Raw genomic sequence first — 19,153 nt, forward strand, 5'->3', positions numbered from 1 at the left:
ATAGACAAAAAAAAAAAACTGCGCTAGAACCAACTTATTCATCATCATCATCATCATCTTCTTCATCTTCATCCTCTTCGTCTTCTTCCTCTTCTTCATCTTCCTCCTCTTCCTTCTTTTTCTTACTTTTCTCAGCCTTGACGACTCCCTTTTTGGCTGCTTCGGGCTTTCCTTTAGCCCGGTAGGTAGCGATATCCTTTTCGTACTTCTTCTTCAACTTAGCAGCCTTCTTCTCATAAGGCTGCTTGTCATCGGCAGCGGTGTTATTCCACATTTCTCCCAGTTTCTTTGCAACATCACCAATGGATAGGCCAGGATGCTCGCCTTTGATTTTGGGGCGATACTCCGAACAAAACAAGAAGAAGGCCGAAGGAGGCCTCTTGGGTGCATTGGGATCCTTAAACTTCTTTTTTGTCTCCCCTTTAGGCGGGATATAGGTTTTCATTTCTCTTTCATAACGGGCCTTGTCCGCCTTTGCCATGTCTTCAAATTTTCCTTTCTCTTTAGCAGACATGGTCTTCCACCGCTCTGAGCACTTCTTGGAAAATTCTGAGAAGTTGACTGAAGCATCTGGATGCTTCTTCTTGTGCTCCTCTCGGCAGGTTTGCACAAAAAATGCATAAGATGACATTTTGCCTCTCGGCTTCTTAGGATCTCCTTTGCCCATGTTTAGTTATTTTTTTCCGTCCGCGAGGCACAGAGTCCGCCCAGTGCCGTCCGGCTCTGCCTGGCCCGGCGCTGTCTCTATGGAGCTCAATGTACTCTATGCTTTAATCTTTATTATTTCTTTTCTTCTGATGACTGCAGGTTTGCTTTACTGGTCTGTTTCTAGCTGTTGGAGATATTGATTATCTTTCTTCTTTTTGGATGTGAGCATTCATTACAATAAATTGTCCCCTCAACCCTGATTTTTCCGTGTCCCAAAGATTTTTGTATGTAGTGTTATCATTCTCATTTGTTTCTAGGGACTTTGTGAATTCATGTTTTATTTCTTCTATTACCCACTAGATTTTCAATAGGGTGTTATTCAGTTCCCATGCATTTGGCTTTATTTCCTTGGTCTTCTTATTATTGATTTGTAATTTTATAGCATTGTGGTCTGAAAAGATGTTTTGTAGTATTTTGATGTTTGTAAATGTGTGGAGGCTCGTTATATGGCCTGAGCCATGGTATATTCTGGAGAATGTTCCATGTGCACTGGAGAAGAATGTGTACTGTGCTGTTGTTGGGTTGAATCCTCTGTACACATCTATGAGATCCAGTTGGCTGATTGTGTTGTTTAGTTCCTCTGTGTCTTTGTCAAGTTTCTTTCTGGTTGTTCTATCCTTTTTCGAAAGTGGAATGTTAAAGTCTCCCAATCTTATTGTAGGCTTGTCTATTTCTTTCTTCATATCTATTAAAGTTTGCTTTATATATTTTGGAGTGCTTTGGTTGGTAGATTCGCTATTTATTATGGTTATGTCATCTTGTTCAATTGACTCTTTAATCATGAGATAATGTCCATGTTTATTTATTATGGTGGGTTTTGCCTTAAGGTTTATATTATTAAAGATTATTATTGCCACTCCTTCTTGTTTATTATTGTAACTAGCTTGGTATGTATATTTTTTCCATTCTTTAACTTTTAATCTCTTTTTGTCTTTGTGTGTAAGGTGTGTTTCTTGCAGACTGCACATTGAAGGATCTTGTTTCTTACCCATTCTACCACTCTCTGTCTCTTAACTGGTGCTTTTAATTTATTGACATTCATGTGATTATCAATAGATATGATTTAATTACTGTCATTATATTTATTTTTTGTGCATTGGCTGTTGGCATCTTTGTTCTGCATGCCTTCCTGTGCTGAGTTTATGTCTTTTGTGTTCTTTCTTGTCAGTTTCCTCATAGTTTTAATGTTTTCTTCTATTTTCATTTTCTTTATATGTTGTGATGTATTACTTTTCTTTGAGATTACCTTATATTGTATTAACTTTTTCGTCCATTTAAAATAGCCTATTTTACCCTGCAATCTACCTAAGTTCCTCATCACCTGAATCTCTGTTCTTATGTTTTTAACTTTGAAAAAGTCCATTAGCTTCTGTTTATCCTGGAATGTTTTTATTATGCTGCTGTATTTGATTGACAACTTTGCTGGGTAGATGATTCTTGGTTGGCACTTTTTATCTTTCAGGGTTTTATATATGTCTCCCCATTGCCTTCTTGCCTGCATGGTTTCTGCTGAGAGATCAGAGCTAAATCTCAGTTATTTGTCTCTGTAAGTAACACTTCTCTTTTCCTTACCTGTTTCAGGATACTCTGCTTGCCTTTGATTTTGAAGAGCATGATGATGATATATCTTGGTGACTTTCTTTTGGTGTCTATCCTTCCTGGGATTTGTTAAGCTTCTTGAAAACTTTTCTTTCTCATTTCTCAAGATGTTAGGGAAATTTTCTTCCAGAAGCTCTTCAACTATTTCTCCTGTGGTCTTCTGTGATTCTTCCTATTCTGGAATTCCAATAACTCTCAAGTTATTCCTCTTCATGTTTTGCCACATGAATCTTAGACTTTCTTCAGATATTTTTCTTTTTTTTCTGATTGCTCTTCTATCTTAGCAATATTGAGAGATTTGTCTTCTAGCTCACTGATTTGGGTTTCCATCTCTTCAGTTCTACTCCTTTGCTTTTTCGGTGTATTGTCCATTTCTGATCATTTATTATTATTAATTGTTTGGACCTCTTTTTGCAGGTTTTGAATTGTTTCCAATGCTGTATCTATCTTATTAGATTGTTCCTGTAGCACTTTCCTGACTTCTTCCTTATTTTTCTCAACCCCTCTGTCATACATTTGTATGCACCTCAATATCATTCTTCTGAATTACTTCTCAGGCAGTTCCAAAGCCTGCTCTCCTTCCAATGTGAAGGCTAGGTCTATCTCCAGCTCATTTGTCTCAGTTACTCTATCTTGTTTCTGCACATGTGGTCAGCTGTTTCTTGGACATTTTCAATAATTGAATGTAATTTCAATGTATGTTTATGTATTATTATGTTTTCTGATTGTCTCCAGGTAGATGTGATCAGGAGATGTGCTTCCCTTTTTACTCTTCTTATTACTCAACTCACAGTAACTGTAGCAGGTGTTGGCTGTCTATCTGGTATAAACCAGCTGGTATTGGCTCTTGCCTGGATAGTGGAATTTTATAGGGTGTGATCTTAGTTTGGTTATATGTTCGCAATTGCGGTCTCTTCTTGGGTAATGTAAGGAGGGAAAGAGCACCTTGAAAGTAAAAGGCGTCCAAAAACAAAACCAAAGCAAAACAAAACAAAAACAAACAAATTGGATACTATAGTCTATAACCACACACAAAAATATCTGTAGCAAAATTTGAGTATGTCGTTAATGCTCCACTCTCAGCATCTTGCCTTCAATGCCACCTGAGAAATTTCAAGATGTTTCTGTTGTTCCTTATGACAAAATTCAGGATTTAATTTTCAGCCTGTTTCCTTTTTAGTCTGTCTTACTTCCCCTCCACAACCCCATTCAAGACTTTCTCCAAATGACAAACAGCTCAGGTCCAGCTCAAACCATTCTGGGAAACCATTCTGCTTTAAGCAGCTTCCTTCCCCTTCTTAGATTCTGTGTGCATGCATAGTAGAACCATCCAGGCGTGGGTTCTTTCAGGCACCCCCTCTAGTCACCAGAGGGGAGGTACACAGATAGTGCAAGACTAATGAACAGAAAAAGAAATGTCCACTCCTTTATCTTCAAAGATAAGCCAGACCTCTGTGGTGGGAGCGCTCCTATGATCCTTAATTTGCTCTGCATGCCCATGATGGCCACTCCAAGAACTGTTGGCCACCACAGATCAGAAAACACCACCTTTCTTGCTTCTGCTACAAATCCCACTAGCAGTAAGCCTTTGATCTTTCTAAATATTTCTTTACATGTAGTTCAGAGTTCTGGGACTGTCCCCTGAACCTACTTCGTCTGGTATTCTGTGTTGTTGCTGGTGGAGGTCTGTACAGCACTTCTCCCTAATCTGCAATTAAATCTTCCCCAGGTGACTAGCATTCTAAAATTTACATAAAAACTCTTATTTTTTTCTGTTTCTGGTCTGTGGCTTTTAAGCTAAGAATATGCAATAGATATATGTATATACTTAGAGAAAGCATTCTGGTGTGGCACTAAAAGTTAATGCACTGGACTGCAAGGCCACTTTTAATGCAAGGTTTGCAGTTCAAGCTCACTGGCCACTCCTTGGAAACTCTATATAGGGTCTCTGTGAGTTAAAAAAGACTTGACAGCATTTAATAATAACAACTTATATATATCTAAATGGAGTCCTGGTGTGGCGCTGTGGGTTAATGAGCCAGACTGCAGAGCCGTTTGAACTGCAAGGTTGGTGGTTCAAGCTCACCAGCTGCTCCTTGGAAACCCTATACAGGGTCACTATGGGTTGGAACAAACTCGATGGCTCTTAACAACAACAGCATATATATCTATATACATATGTATACATATATTCTGACTAATAGGAGATGAAAAATGCATTAATATTTCCATTTTTTCTAATGGGTTCAGAAATTTAAAAAATCCCATGGAGATATAGCCAAGATTATATTGAGACTTTGTTACTTCCTATCTTTGTACACTGGAGTTGGTCTTGCCCTGTGAGCTTTACTCTTCCCCCAGGGTAGGAATAGTGTGTTCCTTAGCTCTGCATGATGAACAGTGAATAACTGGTTATTGAATCAACTCTCTCAACAGCATTCAGGTTACAAGTAACCCTGGTGTGGTGCTGTAGGAAAAGCACTCAACTGCAATGTTAGTTTGAACTACAAGGTCAGAAGTTCAGATCCACCAACCACTACTCAGAAACCCTGTATAGCATCACTATCAGTCAGAACTGACTCAATGGCACTGAACAACATGAGATCAAACCTGCCATGCCCAATTACCTAAATGCACCAGCTGAACATTGCCCTCCTCCTCCACCACTCCCACCTAAGTAACACAGAAAACATAGGCAGGGCACATTTGTACCTAAGTAGCTGATATTAAAATTCTGTTCTTCTTAAACTCCAATATAGAGCTTCTTATTGTTATTATTGGCCTTGGAGTCAATTTGTACTCATAGCTTCCCTGTATAGGGTTTCCAAGGAGCAGCTGGTGGGATTGCACTGAGAACCTTGTGGCTAGGTGTCCAGTGCTTATACTATAGTGCCACACCAGGACTACCATTTAATTTAAGTTCCATCCCATTTTAAACGAAGTTGAATTGGCTTTAAATATCTTTATTGTGCCAAATGAGAACAGGAGAATCTCTGCAAAAGTGCACTTGCCATTACTAAATATGCAGTCTGATTTCTTATTTCTGATGATAGAAAGATGACCAAATACCATGCACACAGGTAATCATCTCACTTCTGAATGTGCAGAAATATTTTTTTTAGAAGTAGTAGACAAATCTCTATCTGACAAGAAGACTGTGTCTTTAGCTATTTTAAAGAAAGGTAAAATCCAACCCAAGAAGATTTTCCAGGAGACACTGGAATCAATTATTTGAGCTGGTGTCCCTGGAGCCCTCAGGCTGTGTTTGCTGATTAAGTCATATTAGTAAGAAGTCTGTGAGTTTGCATATTGGGCTACAGCAGGAATAGAGGTTGAAGGCCCAGGTACTTTCTGATCTTTGATAGTGAACATATGTGTGGGGGGGGGGGGGGGTTGGTCTCCTGCCTGCTCACCCTTAGACTCCACATCCAGAGAAAGAGGACAAACCGACACTACCTCCCACCCAGTTTGAAGCCCCTGTTGCAGAGTGAACCTGTCCAGAAAATTTGTACTCCTTTTTCTTTCCCTGGTTTCTTTGCAGGAGAGCAAAAGGCCTTGATATGCTTCTTGGAGTCTGTTTAAATAGTATTTGCATTTCGTTAGAAAGTGGACCCTCAATGGTAATTATGTCCTGTTTCTTTGAGTTTAACAATTTAGTGTAAAGCAATAGCCTTGTATTGTAGTCCATCCTGTCTCCTTCTCTTCCTCTCTTATCCCTTCTATGCAGAGCTCCTTTCCACCATCCTGCTCTTCAGTCAGACTCTGGAATGTCATTCAGGATGTCTTTATACTTCCAACAGTTTCCAAAACAAATTATGGAGGCTGTAACCAGCCTGCATTCACTCAGTCTAGTGCAACACTATCTCCCAATCCTAGCAGCCAGGACTGCTATTGGTGCACATCTGTTCCTTAAAAGTCCCATATTTGCCAATCTCTTTAAGCTCTGCCAGGTTTTGGGAGCAGGGATCTGAGGCCTGATGATCCACATTTGCCCATTGGAAGGGAGGAGAGTGCAAAAAGAAAGGAGATAAGACTTTGGATAAGTTAGACTCCAGATTGATTTTCTCGCCATTCATTCTGTATATTCAAAGGGTGAGATCATAAACAAATAGATAAATAGAAAGACAGATAATCTTGAGAATTTTTTTCCCTTTTAATTGGGGGATTTTCAATTTTTTTTTGCCTATCTTTGGCTCCCTCCTTTCTTCGCTCCCGCACTCCCGCCTCCCCAAGACTCTGTTTGAAACTTTGCTGTGCACTTTGTCTTTGCCTTCTCTAGTTATGGCTTTGAGCACATGCCTTCTCCGTGGAAGCCTTGGTAGCGAAATCCAGCAAAAGAAAAGTGCAAGACACAAGAGAAGAATTCCAGCCTGAGCTTCAAGAAAATGAGGATGGACAGGAGAGGAGGTGCTGAGCAGCAGGGAAGAACCCTGGACAGCCTGGTAAGTATCCTCCCCCAACTCCAATTCCCTTGGATCCTTGACTCGCTCCTCTTGATCAGAAGCACTGCTAGATGTCCTCACCTAGTTGATCTGCAGCAGCAGCAATAGCAGCTAGGGGACATCTAGACTACCTGGCTGCCAAGGAAGTTTCAGTGCCTTTAAGTCTGGAGTACTGCGGTTCTTTTCCTATGAAACAAAAGGTTCCCATATACTTGAGAAGAAGGGAGTCTCCCGACCTCTGTGAAGCTCTGAGAACTAGAGAGGGTGGTTGCCTCTTGGGGTATAAATGAGCTCAAGTCTCATTTCTACCCCAAGTCTCATCAGATCCCTGGGGAATTCAGTCTCAGACACAGAGTCTCCAGGAGAAAGGGCAGCTTAAGAAAAGCTACTCTTTCTTGGAGTGCCATCTGGAGCTCTATTTCTCCATTTTGGGCTTCAGGAGGTTGAGTATTCATGCCGAGTTTCTGGGGAAGGACCAAGTCACCTTGCCTTAATATAGGTGCTAGCAAAAATTAGCGCAAAATGTCACTCAAATTCTTGGCGTTTCTAGGTTCAGCACAAAAGAGACCCAAGACAGAACCCTCAGCAACTGACTGCATTGTCTGGCGGTGGTGGCAAAGGCAGCAACTGCAGCCCTCGAAAAAGTGGCAGTGGCCACAAAGGCAAAAGCAGGGAAAGTTTGGAAGTGAAAAATGTTATCCAAATGGAGCTTCAAGGATCCGAGCTGTGGAAAAGATTCCATGACATTGGGACTGAGATGATCATTACCAAGGTGGGCAGGTTTGACTCTACCAAAGTTGTTCAAGAGCTGAGGAACCAGCCCTGCACACAATAGGTGCTTAATGTACTGAATCCCACCCACCCTTTAGATACAGTGCCTACAGTTTTACATTTTAATACCCTCCATCACCGCTACCCACCATATAAGCAGGCATTAGAAAGTCACTGACTCTCAAGCACTCAGTCTAAAATATGCCTGGCTTAAGATTGTGGCTCAGTCTTTCTTCCTTATACACTGTGTTGCCAAGAACTCACTACCTCATATAAAATGAGATATATCCAATCATATGCCACATGTCAGCCATACTGTCTCAGGGGGTGGCCAGTCTTCTCCTTTAAAAGCTTTATAATCACCAGTGGAAAATATCTTATCTCACAGAGCCTAGGGGCCCAGGCAAATATAAGTAGGACCTTTTCCTACTTTTGGCCACCTCTGGTGTGGGGATGCCCTTTCATGGCAGCTGGGTGACTTTTGTGTGTGTGTGTCTTCTTAATTTCAGCCTTTCCTAAATCTGCCTCACGGAAAGTACTGAAAATCTGTCTCAGAGAAAGAACTTCAGAACACTGGAGAGGAGGAGGGATGGTGAACAGTTTCATCTCTGACTTTCTCTTCTTTTGTGTTTTATTATAGTAAAGTGAAGGTGACTAGACAAAGCCTTTAGTTTGCCTTATAGTAAGGATATTCTGCTACACTAATAAGCTCTGGACACTTCAATGAAATTTCTTATTAGGTGCTATTGAATTGATTCCACTCATATTAACAAGTGTGCAACAGAAGGAAATTCTGCATCATCCTTACAATCATTTCTATGTTTGAGACCATTGTTGTAGCCACTGCGTCAATTCATCTAGTCATACAAATCATCCATTATTTCTCTGACATCAGTTGCCACTCTCCAAACCCATCTGGGATGGGAAGCTATCCCTTCACTTTTCATTAAAATGTGAATTTCTCTATGACGCAGCCTCCAACCAAAAGTTTCTGAAAGATTCCTAGTCAGTACCTATCTTCTCTCCTACAGGCAGTTGTTTCCCTCTGTTCACGTCAAGGTAAAAGGATTGGACCCAGGGAAGCAATACTGTGTGGCCATCGATGTGGTGCCAGTGGATTCCAAATGCTATAGGTAAGCATATCGTAGGAAGGTACCCAAGACCATTCAAGGAATGAGGATTGGGGCTTAAAATCTGAAAGCACTATCTTGAAAACCCTAGCAAGAGGAAGAAGTTACTTTCCCTAGGGCTTTTGGAAATTGAATAATCTTGCTCAAATCAGAGAGTAAGAGCAGTCTCATTCTTCTTTCACCTCCATTCCTGGAACATGGGTGCAAATTGGAGCTTCAACATACTCTAGGTATCTAGACTACTGACTACTTTCTGTGACTGTTTAAACTTTAAGGGGGCAAGTTATCCAGTAGCCTGGAGTAAAGAAATTCAGAGGAGTTTGGAGGAAAATGTCCCCAGGTTCATGGTAGGCCCATGCTTCTGATGCCCCCTGGCCCCAGTGGGAGCAAAGAGCAATGTCTTAATTTGCCCTAATTTGCCACTCAAGGCTGGACCAGGCCAACAATTGTCACCCCTGGATCAGTCATTTCTTCCTTCCCACATCTTTCCATCAGAATTGGAAGTCTGGTCCCAGAGGATGGGCGTACAGTTTTCATTTTAAGTCCTTGATTTAGAGCAAGCTCAATAAAGCTGAACTGTCCTGTAGCTACAAGGCATATGTGCAGCTAAGAGGCCTTTTTAAAGTATTGAAGAGCAAAGATGTCAGCTTGAAGACTAAGGTGCGCCTGACCCAAGCCATGGTATTTTCAATAACCTCATATGCATGCGAAAGCTGGACAGTGAATAAGGAAGACCGTAGAAGAATTGATGCTTTCCAGTTGTGGTGCTGGAGGAGAATATTGAAAGTATGGGTTGCCAAAAGAAACAAAAGATCTGTGTTGGAAGACGTGCAGCCAGAGTACTCCTTGGAGGCCAGGATGGCCAAATTTTGTCTCTCACACTTTGGACATATTGTCAGGATGGACCAGTCGCTGGAGAAGGATATCATGTTTGGTAGGGTGCAGGGTCAGAGAAAGCGAGGAAGACCCTCAGTAAAATGGATTGACAAAGTGGCAGCATCAATGGGTTCAAGCATGGCAACAGTAATGAGGTTGGCCCAGGATCAGGCAGTGTTTCGTTTTGCTGTGCATAAGGTTGCTATGAATTGGTACTGACTCATTGGCACCTAGCAACAACAAGAGGCATATTTGAGCAAGGTCTGTGGGACTGCCTTCATTCTAGCATTTCAGGAGGTATGTGGGAACCACTGGCACTGAAACTGTGAATACTCAACCAAGAGGTCAGATCCTGTCCCCCCAATGAGAGAGTCTGATACTAATCAGTGCTGGGTGTGTAGTGCACAGCTCTAGAGCCTGGAAACAGCAGAACAAGTTATTTGCTTCTACTGATGCACCTGCACTTGGCAACATAGTTCAAAAATGCTATACACAGCTGCATGCTGTTGATATTGAAAATATTCAGAACATAAATCTCAAGGTCGCACTGAACGTAATTCCTGGGGTATTCTGGTGTTAAAGCCTTATTGGTGAAAGTTCTCTGATGAGGACTAGAGGGACTAGAGGCCATAGGATGAACAGACATCCACTTCACCTCTCTGCTTCTTGCCAGTAATACATAGATTTTTCCTGTAATTTTCTGAGCTTTAAAATAAGTTAGATCAATTTTTGTTGCAGCTTATGTGAGGAAATATATATCAGACTCTAAAATCCTATGACATTTCACTCACCCTAGCACTTTATTAAATGTTGATAATTTATGCTTATTTGCATCTTGTTTTCTGTCCCTGTGCATCATGTTATGCCTCTGCCTTTGGTATGAGCAAGCTAATCTTGCCTGAATTCCTTTGGACGTGAATCCTATAGCCTTTCTCCAACAATCTTGACTTTGTTGTTGTTGCTGTTAAGTGCTTTCTACTCTGACTCATAGCAACCTGTATAGGGTTTCTAAGAGCAGCTGGTGAGTTTGAACCACCTCCCTTGAAGTTCACACCGACCTGGAGTTCAAGTGCTTATCCTACGGCACCACACCAGGACTCCACTCCTTACTTTGGTCTGCTACAAGTAATGCCACTTCCCATGCTTTTTAAGGTATGTTTATCATAGCTCTGGTAGCGTAGTGGTTACCAATTGGGCTGAGAACCGCAAGGTCAGCAGTTCGAAACTACCAGCTGCTCCGTGGGAGAAAGATGAGGCGTTCTGCTCCCGTAAAGATTAACAGCCTCAGAAACCTTGTGAAGGGTCGCTGCAGGGAGACCGGCTCTCCGCGGGGGTCGTGGGACACGAGAGAATACACGGAATCAGCAGATGGAGAAATGAATACAACTCGAGAGGCTTTTCAGCTTGCTGTGCTATCTGGCTGTTCTCTCCAGCTTCTGCACTCTGCTTCTACCTCCTTCTGCGGCTTCTGCCACTTCTGCCACTTCCTGCCTCCTGCCTCTTTCTGCCTCTACTCCTGCTCTCTGCTTTCCTCTGCTGCTTCTGCTACTTCTGCCTTCTTTCTGCCTCTTCTGCCAGCCCAGCTCAGCAAGTCTTTATTTTTTATACTTAAAACTACACAGTACATAATGAACTAACATTTTGATCTTTTCTTGAATTATTACACAGTTATTCACAACATTCTTGCACCTGGTCATTAGACAACTTTGACTTTCATCTCTTTTCTCAGCATGTGATAAACGGTTTCTTCTTATTTCCACTTAAAGATTAAGTTAAACCTTACACAAATCATTGCTAGTTATCAGACTACTGATTACACTTTCTTAGTAACATAGGTTTCTACTAATCATTAATGCTTGCACTACCTCATTATTCCTACTAATTGTCAACTTTCTATCTTACATAATGTATTATTATTTTTATAATAAAGGTATAACTAACATCTACTTATTTATTTTTCTAAAGTATTCATTAAATTGCTTTTAAGTTATGTGACATAAAGCCCAACCTGGCTAATTGCTACAGGAAGTATAGATTATTAAATCAAAACTATCTTTCACTTAAGTTCATTATTGTCTGCTTGTTTACGCAGATGCTTGTATGTAGGGGTTTGTGAATTCTAGCTAGTGACTGAATGTGGTGAGGCCTATGGGGGTAGGTCAGCTTGACTCTAAATGCTATCTGCTTTTGTGGCCTCACAAATGCAGTTACTTAGGTTTTCTAATGAAAGGGAGTAATTTACACAATTATCTTTGTATTCAATCCACCAAAGCTGAAAGCAATTGTTGCTAAGCTAGTTTTTCCTAAGGTTTGTAGAACTCATAGTGAAAAGCTGTGAATATTGCCAAATTATATATTATTATAAGTAAAATTAAGATTACTCTAAGCGTAGTGGTTACGAATCGGGCTGCGAACCTTAAGGTCAGCAGTTCGAAACTACCAGCCTCTCCGCGGGAGAAAGATGAGGCTTTCTACTCCCGTAAGGATTTACACCCTCGGAAACCCTGTACAGGGTCGCTATGGGTCGGAACCGACTCGACGGCACTTAACAACAACAACAAAGAGAAGGTAGAAAGCAACTTCTGAGAGCTATCTGTCTTGCAAGACGACTCTTATTTGCTGGACTGTGTCAAGCAGCAAATGGAAGCTGTCCTCTACCCTCAACCACTCCCAGCAGATCGCTATGAGTCGGAACTGACTCCACGGCACATAACAACAACAACAATCATAGCTCCCAGTGGATGGTAGCTGGAAATATAGACCATACATGCATCACCTCCAGGATATATGTCCACCCAGACTCACCCTGCTCGGGAGAGACCTGGATGCAGCAGATCATCAGTTTTGATTGTATGAAATTCACCAATAATGAGATGGATGACCAAGACCATGTATGTGAGCATAAATACCATCTGTCTTTCTGCCAGACATGCATGCTCTGGTCTATAGGAAATGTCCAAGCTCTGAGCACGTGAGCAAAGTAGTCACCCCACAGCTCCCATGGGCTTTTTTGGCATCTGAGAGTGCTTGGGGATGCAGGTGGTGACCACTGAGAGTTTGGGGATCAAAAGCAGCCTGTTTCAGCAAGGATGCCTGGTCTGAAAGAATGGGAGGGAATGCTTCCCCAAGCTCTCTTGCACCTCAGCCACCTGTGCAATAATTGAACTTTGATAACCTTCACTTAGTTCATGCAGTCAAATGAACACTTTTGGTGAGATTTAGGTGGTATGGTGTGGCAAGTGTGGTGTGGTGTTGTATGTGTGGTTTGGTGTAGCATGATATTGAGTGGTATGGTAGGAGGATGCAAGTGGAAGGACCCTAGAGCACAGCTTCAAACCATTTCCCCCTTATATCTCAGCCCCATGGAAGACCTTTACAGGCACCTTCAGTGCCACATGTCCCCTATCTTGCATGGTCTGGTCCTATGCCCTCTACCAAAAGACAAAGTCTAAGTTCCCCAAGATTGAAGTGGGTGGGGAATGCCAGAATATTGTTCATCAAGTCCATGTAGCTTATGGCAGACAATCAGTCCCAAGGAGGCTTCTATAGTACATAATCACCCATGGTTAGAAGCAGGAACAAGCCCTATCTGGAAATACAATCACAACTCCCCTGTGATAAGTCAGCACCTCTCTCCAGAAACTCCTCATGCCTTATTGCTTTTAATTGCCTTGGAATCCATTGCAACTCACAGTGACCCTGTATAGGATTTCCAAGGCTTTTTAAATCATCACAGGAGCATGGGAGCAAAAAGCCTCATCTTTTCCCAAGGAGCATCTGGTGGGCCCGAACCATAGACTGTGTGATTCACAGTCCATTGCTTATCATATGGAGCCACAGTGCTCCCAAGGGCTTCTGGTGGGAGCCAGGCGGCAAAGAAAAGGCCTCTTTATGTAGCTACTTTTCTGTGTACTCATGTTAGAGAAGGTGGGGGGATGTGATTGGGACAGTATTCAGAGAGGAAAACAGTTTCATGGGCAGCATTTGACCATTTCACCTCCAGATCATTCTGCAGTCCATGCACAAGTACAAGCCCCATGTGCACGTGATAGGGCAGGACAGCAGGGTTGGCCTTTCTCAGATTCAGTCCCTGCCAATTGAAGGGGTTAAAACATTTTCCTTTGAAGAAACTGAGTTTACCACGGTGACTGCCTACCGAAACCAGTAGGTAAGGAAAAGAAAATGGAGACATTTCCAGAGGGAACTGTGAGATGAAGACAAACTGCATTTTATTTATTTTTTCCACAATTGAAAATATTCAGTTTTGTTACATTGTCATCAACGCAATTTTAATTATAAATTGTGTGACTTATTCTCCTTAGAAAGAAGAGTAGAACAAAGATGTTGTTGTTAAGTGATGTGAAGTCTGTTTCAACCCATAGTGACCCTGTATAGGGTTTCCAAGGAGTGATTGGTGAGCTTGAACTGCTGACCTTGAGGTTCAACTGGCATTTCTGGGAGAAAACGATTCCAAATTTGACTTGGCATATATCACATTTACATCAATTTCCATATTACATGCTGCAAAATGTTTTGTGGTTGTAACCATTATTAGCACTGAGAACATTGATTTTTGTCTTTTGAATCCATACATTACAAAACTGAAAATAGACAGGAATCCTTTTGCTAAAGGATTTAGAGATCCTGGAAGAAACAGGTAACCAACATAGTAACAATCATGTCTGATAGTTACGTAACATTTTTCATAAGTGTTAAGAAAATGAAACTCAAAGGCTCAAATGACTTGCTATGTATCTAGCATGTGATAGGAATGTAACATAGATGTTATGCCTCCAAAACCTTGCATCCTACAATTCCTTTCGGCATATACATTTAACAAATAAAAAACAAACCCACTGCAATTGAATCAGTTCTGACTCTTAGCAACCGAAGCTGTACGTCTTTATGGGAGCAGAAAACCTCATCTTTCTCCTGCGGAGCAGCTGGTGGGTTTTAACTGCTGACCTTGCAGTTATCAGTCCATTGTTTATCATACAGTGCCACCAGGGCTCCTACATTTAAGGCAATGCATACTCTAGATTCCTGGGTTTGACTGAATTTTACTCAGAAGACTAGCTAAAGCACAATAATATTTCAGACTATCACACCTAAAAAGATAACAAAATTAAATTTATACAAATCATTACTTTGAGAAATTGAATTCTGGAATTGCTGAAATATCTTTTTTGGGATGTATTGGATGGTTGTTTAGAAACCTATACATGGAGCCCTTCTATCACTCTGGATTTTAAAACCTTTGGTGCAGACACACAAAGTAAGCAAATTTCTAACATTAAGTTTCAGTTGCATGTGTTGATGAACCATTGTGGAAAATACTGTGATTTTTAGATGCCATAGAGTCAATTTTGTGGTGTCCCTATGTGATGGAGTAGAACTATCCCATAGGGTTTTCTAAGGCTGTAATCTTTACAGGAGCAGATCACCAAGTCTTTCTCCAAAAAATCCTATTCCTTTCTTCATTAGAGCAACTGCGTGGATTTGAATCACCAACCTTTTGGTTAGTAGTCAAGAGCTTAATGAATGTGCCACCACAAGTGGATAAATACATGCCAGAAAATGTATGTTTACAAGCTAGTTGTTGTTAAGTGTTGATTCCGACTCATAGCAACCTTGTATAGGGTTTCCTAGGAACTATTGGTGGGTTTGAACTTCAGACCTTGTCGTTCACAACCCAGTGCTGATCCTACAGAGCCACACCAGGAGTCCTTACAAGTCAGTAGGTACCAATAGGTACATATATTTACTGTGTTGGGTAGGTAAGGGGCAAAAGGAGGAAAGCTGGCATGAAGAAAGTAAGTTGTGGTAATGTTAGACTTAATTAACCTCTATGTTCATGAGATTACTTACACCCTGAGATCTCCAGGAGCCATTTGGAGTCATCAAAATTTCACTTTTTCATATTTTTTAGGATCTACATGTTGTTCATAAGTGGCTTTATTTGCAGATATATTAGACACTGAAAAGAATAGTTTATATTTTGTGAGAAATTCTCAGCATATGTTTCTATTAAATTACACCATCACTTCGCTATAATTTCCTTTTGTTGTGAAGAACATAATTAAAATAATACTGTTGTTGTTGTTAAGTGCCATAGAATTGGTTCCAACCCATAATAACCTTGTATAGGGCTTCTGAAAAGCAATTAGTGAGCTTGAACTACTGACCTTATGGTTCACAACGACTTTGCAGCCCAGCGCATTACCCCACAGTGCCACATTAAGTCATAAAAATTAATTTAATTTCCACAGCATTTAAACATATTTGGAAGGTGTATGTTTTCAGGTAGTATGGTGTCAGTGACAGTGGTCTGTACCACTGAGTGGGTTCCAAATCATAGCTGTAAATCTTTATGGGAGCAGAAAGCTTTATCTTTCTCGCATGGAGCAACTGGTAGATTTGAACTACTGACCTTTTTATTAACAGCTCAGGTTATGATCCACTACTCTACCAGGGTTCCTTCTCAGATATATTAAATAATATTCAGATAAGGCAGGGTTTCTAGTGCAAGAATGCAAAATAAATATGAGTCTTTATAAACAAGCAGCATAGCATTATTTACTACTTTTGTCTTAATTAAAATTAAAATCTTAGAATATTATTTTGAAGTTAAAATTATGGATGAAATTATTAACATTGTAGTTAGAATGTCTTTTGCAGGATTCCATAATAACCAGATGAAATGTGGAAAAAGCAAGTCTAGTTATTTGGTGAAAGAATTTACTGCATAGATATGCTTTAGGGAATTATATAGAAAAATATGAACCACTAATTGACATTATCACTTTAAATACCACTTTAACTAATAGTGTGTAAGTAGGATTTTTAAAAATAACCAAGTCACCCAAAAGTGCATTAACAATGAAAAAGTTACAGATGATCTTGATTTAAAAATTTTAAATACACCATTCCTTTATTATTTAAGATGTTTAGATTACTCTCATTTTTCAAAGAAAGGTGTTTTAATTTTTAAAACAATCCTTAAATATTTTATCACAGAGATAATTCATGCCCTGTTGATAAAAGCTCCGGCTATATCTACGTACACACAATAGCTAAGAAATAAGACACCAAATAAATAAAACTACTTTGATCAAATTCCGTGAATAATCAATTGTTTGATATAATTCAAACACAAATATAAGGAGTCTAGATGTTTCTGGTCCTTATATTTATTAGTAAGTAGATGTTTGTGTTGTTGTTATTGTTAAGTGCCATGGAGTCGATTCCAACTCATAGCGACCCTATGAGTTTAGGATTTACAAGAAGTGGCTGGTTGGTTTGAACCACTAATTGTAGGCAACAATAAAAGATCACCTGACAACGCTTACATGAGCACTTTAATTCTCATCTTGATGCTCCTTACTCCAAGATAATCTTCAATTCTTCATATACTGCACTGTGGAAGACTCCCCCTTCATTATTTTCATATGAGGAAAAATATAATGCTTTTATGTATGCCATTTTCATTTATGCAATATCAATTTCATTTTCTCTGAATTTTATCATACTGAAAAGCCAAAAACCCACTGAAATCAAGTTGCTTTTTGGCAACTTGACTCATAGCAACCATATAGGACAACATAGGACTGTTTCATAGGATTTCTAAGACTAATGTTTACAGAAACAGACTGCGTGATCTTTCTTCCTTGGAGTTGTTGGTGAGTTGGAATCACTGACCTTTCAGTTATCAGCTGAGTCCTTTAAGCACGGCACCACCAGGGCTCCTTTATCAGACCAAAGCTATCTATAAATCCAAAACAACTAATTTGTTCAATTTAGTCAATCACTTATGTTAGTAAATATTTTTTTAAGTTAAAAAATTTTAAATGCTAGCTTAACTTGTAAGACATAATTGAATCTGGGTAACATTATAGTCAAACTTCTTTTGCAATTTATTGAATAAAAGTGTTTCAGCTGCCTAGCAGAGTCCTTAAGTCTAATGAATGCTGGACATGGTATACATAGTAATAGTTCTAATAGCAGTGGTAGTAGTAGATATACTAGTTCAACTTTAATGAGGGTAATAAGCATGTCCTTTCCCAAAGAAACTAAAAGAACTGTGGATTTGCATACAAAACTAATTTAAGAATGAAATGGTGATGGCCATAAATATGATTGATAATTCAACAGGAATATGAAGTTCATTATTCATTACCTGAATTGTCCTTCACAGGTGGAAGCAGTGGCTCATTTCCAATGACCTCTAGCAGAGGAGTTCCTTCTACTTTGAATCCCTTGCTTTCTCAACCTTGCTCACCACCTACGTTTCACTTATCTACAAGCTGCCTTGGAATGTCCCATCTGGAGGCATACCTGAACAAAATCAATCTTCCCCTTTGTTACAAGATTTGCCCAACTAATTTTTGGCGATAGCAGCCTCTTGTCTTGCTTGTTCCTGAAAAGCTAACAAACAGCAACAGTTCCCAGTCTGTAGCCCCACTCATGATAGAAATGTCCATGTTATCTTCCTTAGGGGCCACCAACTCAAAAAATGGTTCATTTGAAGACTTCAGTGGACAGTGCCTACTGGCATCTAATTCTGTCAATCAAATATATAAATTACAGGCATATGGAAACATTTTCCCCCAAAACTCCATTGACCAGAAAAAACTTGGTAGCTCTTTATATCCTCCCTATGGGTTTTATAGGTACCACTCCCCTGTGACATCTACACTGGTAAATGTTGCAGACTATCTCAAAGTGAATGATCACAGTCAAGTTTCTTTAGGAAAAGGCAAATTGAACCATGCTTATTGGCATCCAACAATTATCATTGTCTTTAATGGTACAGTCATATTCCTAAAATAATTACAGATAATCATACATTTTCTTTATTTGTAGCCAAAGAAAGACTATTGTTCTGTTATGCACTTTAAGTACCTTATCAAATGTTCATAAAAGTTGTTTATAATACCAAATGTATGCTATAGGATGTTTGATTGCAGTGGACTTGGGCCACAAAACAAGATACTCAATAAATATTCTTTGATAATTTAATCTATTGCTGAATATTGACACTAGGTGGTAGTGTGCTGTGGAGTCGGTTCCGACCCATAGCGACCCTGTACAGGGTTTCCGAGATTGTAAATCTTTATGGGAACAGAAAGCCTCATCTTTCTCCAGCGGAACAGCTGGTAGTTTTGAACTGGGTACCCAAATATTGTGAAGCCAGTTTACCATGCCAACTGTCTCTTCTATATTGACTATGCCCAAAAGAAAACTAATCTAACACCTGTGAAAAAGTGAAATAATTTGGATTTTATTCATGAAAGCTGGCTTCATTGTAATTATCTAGTAGCTATTGAAGTACATGCAAATTTTGGGGTACAAAAATAGACAAAACGTACAAATATTACTTTCAATAGACTTTATAGCTTACAGACCACTTAATCCAAAGGGAACACAGATCAAATGAAAAGTATAACATTCTAAATAAATGTGATTTCTAATTCCTTTCATCTTTTGGATCATTCCTAGGTGATATTTACATATTTGTTTCTGTAGCAAATGTTGAAATTTATATAGAGTTTACAAAAATAAATTATTGCAGTTTTTTGAGAAAACTAAAAAATTGAAACTTGAAGGTAGATAGTGTATTTGAATCTA

The 19,153-nt window shown here is 39.8% G+C and overlaps 2 protein-coding genes across 2 annotated transcripts; one reads left to right on the plus strand and one right to left on the minus strand.

The window, feature by feature from the left end:
- Window positions 1-13: 13 nt before the first annotated feature.
- On the minus strand, window positions 14-757 carry LOC102814654 (high mobility group protein B1-like). Its single transcript, XM_006872501.1, has one exon. The coding sequence runs from the start codon at window positions 665-667 to the stop codon at window positions 35-37; it is 633 nt and encodes a 210-aa protein (XP_006872563.1). The 5' UTR covers window positions 668-757; the 3' UTR covers window positions 14-34.
- Window positions 758-5,377: 4,620 nt separating this feature from the next.
- Window positions 5,378-18,355, plus strand: TBX22 (T-box 22). The gene is given in 11 exon segments (XM_006872510.1): window positions 5,378-5,387; window positions 6,600-6,749; window positions 7,306-7,354; window positions 7,395-7,529; window positions 8,552-8,653; window positions 10,679-10,703; window positions 12,265-12,417; window positions 13,530-13,690; window positions 14,115-14,182; window positions 14,715-14,801; window positions 17,721-18,355. Coding segments are annotated over 11 exon segments (1,575 nt in total).
- The last annotated feature ends 798 nt before the right edge of the window (window positions 18,356-19,153 follow it).

The sequence above is a fragment of the Chrysochloris asiatica genome, unplaced genomic scaffold (assembly GCF_000296735.1).
Source record: "Chrysochloris asiatica unplaced genomic scaffold, ChrAsi1.0 scaffold00201, whole genome shotgun sequence".
Lineage (NCBI taxonomy): Eukaryota > Metazoa > Chordata > Mammalia > Afrosoricida > Chrysochloridae > Chrysochloris > Chrysochloris asiatica.